This window comes from Heptranchias perlo, chromosome 7 (assembly GCF_035084215.1).
Source record: "Heptranchias perlo isolate sHepPer1 chromosome 7, sHepPer1.hap1, whole genome shotgun sequence".
Classification (NCBI taxonomy): domain Eukaryota; kingdom Metazoa; phylum Chordata; class Chondrichthyes; order Hexanchiformes; family Hexanchidae; genus Heptranchias; species Heptranchias perlo.
Window position 1 is genome coordinate 18,616,280 of NC_090331.1, and position 8,999 is coordinate 18,625,278.

The window sequence follows — 8,999 nt, forward strand, 5'->3', positions numbered from 1 at the left end:
AAGAATCAACCACATTGCTGTGGGTCTGGAGTAACATATAGGCCAGACTGGGTAAGGACGGCAGGTTTCCTTCCCTAAAGGACATTAGTGAACCAGATGGGTTTTTACTACAATCCGGTAGTTTCACGGCTACCTGATACTAGTATTTTAATTCCAGATTTTATCTGAAGCTAAAGTCCACACTTGCACACTTTCCAAACTAGGTCACTGGATAGTGATCCGGATTGGAAACCTTAGCTGATTTTCCTCTCTGCCTATCCAAGAGGCACTGAGACCAACTTTAGCCTGTCAAATGAAATCAGCTAATGGCCATAAAACAGGGACGAAACCCTTCCTGGATTTTATGGCTCTTTACCACACTGGGCCACTAAGCCATTAAGGAGTTTGCGGCTTCCCCCCCACCCAACCCCATCACACATCAAGGCAAAACAGTCCAGATGGAGAGAACTAACTAGGACAGATGTTTCGTGAATTTGACTATAGTCATTGATGGGAGCACAAGCCTTAGCGAGAAATTGTACGCATTAATCAACGGACAAGTCTCACGTTACCCACTGCATTCGACATGCTCCAGTAAATTCACTTGAGATTTCTGCATTGGAACAGGGAGGGAAAACAGATTGGATCCTATCCCAGTCAAACACATAGCTTAGGGGTACAACCAAGGAATATCATCAATAGCATCACGGAGATATCCGCGAGCTAAGCATTCCTGCCCCCTGTAAGAAACAGCATAGCAATATAAAGCCAACTTGACAGGAGAGATTAGGGAATAATGGAGAGGAGGGAAAAAGAGGCAAAATGCTCAATTTTGATACCTTGGTTGAGGTAAGTCAGTGTTTCTTCATGGAGTTTGACAGCAGGAGATGTGGCTGCACAGAGCACATACTGGAATGGGAGCAGTTTGGCATCGTTTCCTGGAGAGAGGTTTGACTCCTCGTGTTTAAAAACTGGCAATGTCAGGACATCACTGAAATGGAACAACAGGCATTCAGCAACTACAGAAAGATCTACCTAAACTCACAACACACCATTTTTCATATTGTAGTCAACAAAAAGCCAACGGAGAATTTTACTAGGCTGAAAATAAAGACCAATTCACACTTTTGCACTGTGATTGAGTGGCTGGTAACAGTGGGCTGATTCCCATAATTAATTTCAAGACTGCGCAAGGTTCTACCAAGGGCTACATACACCCAAAGGTAGAATACCTCACTAATGATACTCAAATTCAGGCCGTCCTTCACTTGTAAAATAATACCATCATTTTACTTTGTGCCCTTAAGATCAACCATAATTTATTATCACCGCTGAGATGTTGTCTATCCCCAGGATAATGTTTCACAGGATCTCAGAACGATAACAAATGTCTATTCTAAATACTTTCAGAAGAGCTGAAAAATACCAAAATATAGAAAACACGCTCTCATAGATTTGTTAGATTCTCAATATGTTGATAGGGTGAGATGACGTTAGGTGGGAGGAGGCTCGTGTGGAGCATAAACACCGGCATAGACCTGTTTTCCAAACAACAGTTACACATTTGAAACACGGTGACAAAAATGCCAAAATAATTGTATTTGCTGCACAGAAGCATTGAATAGCAAATTACAGAAACCCAGGAGAGTTACGAAAAAGTAAATGAAAGATTCAGGTGGCATCATAGACTAGACGAGCAATGCTTCTTCTGTTACCAGTCATCTGGCCCCTATATTATATTGCAGTGTTGAACTTGGGCTTTAAAAAATGACCTACTTCCTGCTTTTTGTGCTGGTGACAGCTGAGACCATCTTCCAGTTACAGATGAAGACATTCACAATGGATATCAACATCCTGTGACATAAAACGCTTTTAATGATTGACCTGCATTTAGTGGGTTATTGCACGGTCAGTGCATTGTACAAACTGATGAGTCATTGTGAATTCATTTGCCCCAATGGAGTAAAACATCTTTTTCTCTTTATTGTTTATATTTTACATTTCAGGACATAAAGCCCATATTCCAGCTTTCATGTGGAGTCATTTTATTTATTGTACAGGGGAGTTATCTGGTTTACTATAGAGATTTTAATTAAAATAGCTTTAGTCACTTGAAGTCTCTATTTATTTTTTGTTTTAAGAGCAGTTCTTCGTAGCAGGAAATAAAAATATTAATTTAATTGGTGTTTTCTGGCTCAGGACTTTAGCACAGGTGATCCAAAAGTAACTCCTTATGTACCAGGCACGTGAACCAGGAGACAAAAGACAGAAACAAGCACAAGCGGGGAATCAGAAGACAATTTGAGTCTACCGAGAATCAAATGGTTTTGTTCTTTCAAAAGGTCTTTTACAAATATGATTGGCAGCTGACATAGGTTAATAATCATAGAAAGATATGACACAGGAGGCTGCCATTCGGCCCACTGTGTCCGTGCCGGCTGAAAAAGAGCTATCCAGCTTAATCCCACTTTCCAGCACTTGGCCTGGAGCCCTGTAGGTTACAGCACATCCAAGTACTTTTTAAATGAATTGAGGGTTTCTGCCTCTACCACCCATTCAGGCAGTGAGTTCCAAACCCCAGCTCCCTCTGGGTGAAAAAAATTCTCTTCAGCTCCCCTCTAATCCTTCGACCAATTACTTTAAATCTATGCCCCCTGGTCACTGACCCCTCTGCTAAGGGAAATAGGTCCTCCCTATCCACTCTATCTAGCCCGGTCATAATTTTATACACCTCAATTAAATCTCCCCTCAGCCATCCTTTGTTCCAAAGAAAACAACCCCAGCCTATCCAATCTTTTCTCATAGCTAAAATTCTCCAGCCCTGGCAACATCCTCGTAAATCTCCTCCGTACCGTCTCTAGTGCAATCACATCTTTCCTATAATGTGGTGACCAAAACTGTACGCAGCACTCGAGCTGTGGCCTAACCAATGTTTTATACAGTTCCAGCATAACCTCCCTGCTCTTATATTCTATGTCTCGGCTAATAAAAAGGAAAGTATCCCGTATGCCTTTTTAACCATTTTATCGACCTGTCCTGCTACCTTCAGGGATCTGTGTGTGTGCTCAATCTAGTTCATAGTACCAGTCATTATATTTCTCACAAGTATAAGTCTAAACTGCAACAATTCGTTCCATGACTCACTTTTAAACATCTTGCATTATGACTGTTTCAAATAGACCGTTAGGGCTGGCCCAGTGTCACACTATGCTGCCAAACTAATCACCAATTTTAGATTATCTGAACTAAAATTGTTTGAGTGTTAAATTAAAATTTGATCCTCATGGTTAATGATACAACCAATATCATGTGGTTTCCACTGGTAGTGGAAGGCTTAAAGCAAACCAGTGGATACTGCATGATCTCTTTCTAGGGTCACCTGGGTGTGCACAAGGCCTCAGAAGAGTGGCAAGCAGTTGGAGACACTTCTCCCCATGGATCCTACACATTCTGGACTTGTGGATGGCAGTTTTAAACCAGGCCCAGGAACTCATCCAATCTGCTCGCCCCTCTTGCACACCAGGTGACTGAAGGAGGAGTAGTGTAGGACTGAAAATGTAGCCTAAAATTGAGGAGCAACCCCTTAACATAATGAAAGAGCAGCTAACATACTTCAAGTATTGCAAATAATTATTTACAATCTTCTCATACTCATCAGTATGTGGGATAGGTGTGGCTCAGCTGATTGCACTCTCGCCTCCGAGTCAGAAAGTTGTGTGTTCAAATCCCACTCCAGAGACTTGAGCACATAATCCAGGCTGATACTCCAGTGCAGTACTGAGGGAGTGCTGCATTGTCATAGGTGCAGTCTTTCAGATGAGACGTTAAACCGAGGCCCCATCTGCCCTTTCAGGTGGATGTAAAAGATCCCATAGCACTGTTTGAAAAAGAGCAACGGGGTTCTACCCGTTGTCCTGGCCAATATTTATCCCTCAACCAACATATCGGCCTAGAAACTGCTCATAAAATAATGATGGTGCTAACAGGGCACACTGTTATTTTAGGGCAAATGGAAGAGCAAGTTCCAGCAAGTACACATGTGCAGTCAATCGAGAAATCGCTCCACCATTTGCCCTGCTCATTTGAAATCTGCAGGGGAAGGACAGCTCATCGGCTGAATGAAGGGACCAGCATGAACTTACTCTCCAGCCCAGCTGGAAACAAACTAATCTCTCCATAAAAAAGGTACACTGGTTTTTTTTTAAGGTCTAAACTAACTTTTAACATTCGTGGTAAGTCTTAATTACTGCCAACCCACCTTTCTGGCACTGAAAATTAACTTAAAAATGTGAAGTCTCATTACTTCTGATTTTAATGGTTGTTGGACATTTATATTAAAAAATGTAATTAAATTTTTTATTATTGTCTGAATCTTATCTGACTTTTAATTCAATATTTCACTTTCTCTAACTGATTTTACATTAAATTTACTGTTGTAGCTTTCACTTCCTGGTTCTGACTCTGCACAGCTTGTCAAGGATGCTTCAAGCTGATTATTGAGGGGAGAGAGAGAGGGGAGAGATCCTTTCCCCGCTCACACACCTCACAGAAGCCCGGCAGAGAATGATGCACTTTTTCCAGCTCCCCATTGAAGCAAGTTGCCGTCCAATAGCTTCACTCAGAGGGAGGTGAATCTTTGGCATTCTCTTCCCCACCAGAGCTGTGGATGCTCAGTCGTTGAATATATTCAAGGCTGAGATCGATAGATTTTTGGACTCCAAGACAATCAAGGGATACGGGAATAGGGCAGGAAAGTGGAGTTGAGGTCGAAGATCAGCCATGACCTTATTAAATGACAGAGCAGGCTTGAGGGGTCATATGGCCTACTCCTGCTCCTAGTTCTTATGTTCTAGTTTCACTGCTCAGCACAATTTCAGGCCCACTAAAAACAGATTATCTAGTCATTTATCTTATTGCTATTTATGGGAGCTTGCTGTGTGCAAATTGGCTGCAGTGTTTCCTACATTACAAGAGAGACTACACTTCAAAAGTATTTAATTGGCTGTAAAGTGCTTTGGGACATCCTGGAGTCATGAAAGGCGCTATAGAAATGCAAGTCTTTTTTCATCTGCATAAGTACCACCACCAGAGAATAAAGAATTAAAATGACATCAGTAAAATGCTGCATGCATTCCAAGTAAGAGTTGAATCATGAAAATGTGCAAGTAGTTGGACTCCAGCCTGAAGGTGGGTTGTGCAACCATTTTGTAACAGGCAATCCACTCCTCCAGGCCAAACTAAATTCTGAAAAGGGAAGCTTGCGTCACAGACTGACCAGAAGTTTATACTGGAACCTACTAGAAATTAATGAATAATTGAAGGATTTAAGTAACCTGTTTCAATTTTTCCTTTATCAGTTTTTCCAAGAAAACTCCCAAAGGCTATGCATTAGGCTGTGTAGTATATAAAATAACCTCGACCACTGTTGGAGTAAGTTTTCTCACAAAAAAATCCAACAGGAATCTCAAAGTAGATATTAACCCACCACACCCAATTCTAATGGGATTCTGGTGCTGCCTAAATTCATTTCACTCAAGAAAGATTTCCACTTCTTTAGACTTTAATGAAACCGTTTTCACTCGGTGTGATTAGACACATTAACAACAAGTAAAACCCCCAGAATCGTTCCTTCAAAGCAGCAGCTCAAGATTTCTTACTCAATTGGTAATAGGTCCGGCTCAAAGCCCACGGCCAAACCGAGTCCATCGCCCCGAGTGTCCATCTGGGCCTCGTTCACCAGGTGCACCGTCTGCGAGTCGAGTCCACTTATGGGGTCATTTGAAATCGAGGCCAAACACAAGCAAACCAACAACAACGAAATAAATTATTTTTTCTTTAAAAAAAAATCTTACACGAGTTTGGAGTTGGCATAATAAGTAGTGGTCTAAAATGGACAGGTGGTCGCCAACAAGCAGAATACACCAGAGAAAGGGGGTGGGGGCTGAGGGAATGTACGTCCCACCATCACTCGTTCTTTATCAGTGGAGCAGCTTCATTCAGTGGCAGGAGCAGATACAGAGGGCCAGAGCCATCCGTACTATTCTGAGCAGGGAGGAGGGGGACTCTGCCCCGAGCAATCTGAGGGAGGAGGGGGGAATTCTATCCTTTTCAACACACAATATATCTGCGGGATAGTCACCCAGCCCATCTCCAGCTACTCAATACACAATGAGTTTCCCAGTACCGTAAAGCACTTAACTTCTGCTCATTTTAACCCTAAAACTCGACTTGTTTCGTTTTCTGATGATCAATAACCGGCCACAAATTGAAAGAGAGAGATTGGGAAATGCTCGGTCCTGCAACACTTTTTAAATTGAGCGCGGCTGGATTTCTTCTCCATTGTTATAATAATTAAGGTATTAAACTGTTTAATATTTGGAAAGCGATGTCAGAAGCTAAATAATAATTCAGAGGAATGTAATGAGGGCGAATTGTTAAATCCAGTCCGCACTGGTTAGTGAAAGCCCAGCCCCGTGATAATGTGATCAGAGGGCGGCGAGGCACAGCGACAGGCGGGGGGATTCACCTCTCTCTTTAGGAAACCTGTTTTACTTGCTATCCTGTTGCATTAATTGGTCTTAACTCTAAATCTAGATTTGTTTAGTTTTCTGTTGATCAAATTGAAAGGAACAGTCTGTGAAATCCTCAGGACCTGCAACACTTAATACTGAGCACTGCAGGGTTTCTGCTCTCAGCTCACTGTGATAATGTATGGTGTTAATGTTTAATATTTGGAAGGCGATGTCACTCTTCAATCACGCGGGAAATGTTTCTTTTTGACAATCAAAAAAATCGACCAATCAGAAAACGTGCTCCTTTAAAACGAGAGCCTTAAACGAGCCGATAAAGCGAAATTGCCATGTAACAGACTGGAACCCTTCCCCTGGCTCTTCGTGCACAGGCAAATATTGCACAAGATCATTATGGGCGCGGAAGGCCATTCGGTCCATCTCAATTCAACCATCCGGAACAATCCTAACATTCCCTCCCCCCAAATGAAGCATCCAATTATTTCTCAAACAATTCCAGGGTTATTGCCTCCGTCACTCTGTGCGAGGAAGAATTTACTGATTTTCATACTTAATTTTACCTTTTATTAGTTTGAAACTGTGTCCACTAGTTTTACTCCCGCAGTCTAATGTAATATTCTGGGTTAACTTTTTCTATACTTAGCAATCATAAACCTCTTAGATCGTCTTAATAAGCCCTCCTTTCCAGGCCAAAGAGCCTCAGACCCGTAACACCGAGGATTAGCTCGAGTTTTTCTCTGCAATGCTTCCTGGACTGGAAAGTCTCCCTTGTTTCTTGGCATTCATAACTGGACAGAGTATTCAAGATGCAGACTGACCAGAGTGCTATAAAGACTGATCACTGCCTCTTTTAATTTACATTCTACTGTTTGGGCTATGTAGCTTTGTATAGGAACGTCTTACTATTCCAACAAATTGCAGTGTTTAAAATCAGTTCTCGTTTCCAATCTGAGCATTGAAGAGATTTTTAGTTTTATGAATGAATACGTTTTTGCATCACCTACTAAAGTGATCGTCTGTAGTAAAAGGTTAAAATCAGTGGAACCATAGAATGTGTACACATTGTAGTAAGATCTGAGAGAAATGAAAGTGTCTAGTCTTGTATTTGGTGTAAGGACTTGATTTACTGTCTAGGATAATAGATAACCAACCTAAAGGCACTGTGTTTCACACAGTAGGAACCATTGCAAGAGCCGGTGAGTCTAAGCCATGAGGCTGACGAGCTCAATATCATTGACTATGATGTGTTATCATTGGTGATATATTTTTATACTTCACATCAAATGTTGTATATTGATAGCTATAAAGAAAGGAACAAGGTTGGCAAATCCCCCTTTTCACTGTGAAATAGGTCACATTTCTGTGGTGTGGTTTGGTTTGCCAGCCTTGTTCTATTATCCTATAGATAATAGATTAGATCCTTACACCAAATACCTTCCATTATGAACACATTCTATGGCTCCACTGATTTTTAACCTTTTACTACAGATTGTCACTTTAGTCAGATGTAGGTGATGCAAAAGCTTATTCATTCACAAAACTAAAATCCTCTTCACTGGAATAGTAACATGTTCCTGTATAAAGTCACATAGCCAAAACATAGTAGAATGTAAATCAGAAGAGGCAGTGATCAAACTCTATAGCACTCTGGTCAGTCTGCATCTTGAATACTGTGTCTAGTTCTGAATCCCAAGAAACAAGGGGAGACTTTCCAGTGCAGGAAGCATTGCAGAGAAAAACCCTGGAGCTGATCCTCTGTGCCAATGGTCTGAAGCTGTTCAGCCTGGAAAGGAGGGTTTATTACAGGTGATCTAAAATAGGTTTATAAGATTATTAAGGGTATAGAAGTTTTGTACTTAATAGGAACCAAAGGGCCTGCATGAAACTATACCAATTGTTCATGTATAACAGATTAAAATACGAGGGCAGCTATGGATCAGCACAGGTTGAGTTTGTGTGCATGTACTGAATTTCCCAAATTAGTATATTTCTTGTCTCCATTGCGTGAGATTTCCTGAATATTGGCCTGGCCCCTGAAACCCCCGTTTTTGGATTTTTTATACTGCATACTATTAAATTTTTAAAACATGTAACATACAATTTCCCTTATTTTTGCACCTGTAGGTCTCCTCCCTCCCCCATTCATACCATTATTATAAATGCAGGCAAAGAAGCCCAGAGATCTCCATAAATGCCGTCGATATCATTCCAATTCTCCAAGAGTTGAGCAGGGTGGTGCTGAAAGGGACCCGTCCTCACGTGATCCAACTGATATCGACGTGCTCGCCCCTTAAAAAGGAGTTCTGGGTACAAAGCTCAAAGATGAATAGAATTCAAATTGGGTTCTTAGCCCAGTGCACCCTCAAAGAAAGAAATAACTTGCATTTATATAGCGCCTTTCAGACCTCAGGACGCCTCAAAGCGCTTTACAGCCAAAGAAGTAATTTTGAAGTGTAGTCACTGTTGTAATGTAGGATACGTGGCAGCCAA

General features: G+C 41.4%; 1 protein-coding gene across 2 annotated transcripts in view; it reads right to left on the bottom strand.

Annotated features, from left to right (window-relative positions):
• Positions 1-8,999, bottom strand: part of tfcp2l1 (transcription factor CP2-like 1) — a 50,385-nt gene that overhangs the window by 39,792 nt on the left and 1,594 nt on the right. The window contains exon 2 of one of the 2 annotated variants that reach the window (XM_067987122.1): positions 819-970. In XM_067987122.1, the coding sequence (XP_067843223.1) occupies positions 819-970 (152 nt within the window). Of the gene's footprint in view, positions 1-818; positions 971-8,999 lie in introns of those variants that run through there. The other variant, XM_067987124.1, reaches the window with a different exon arrangement.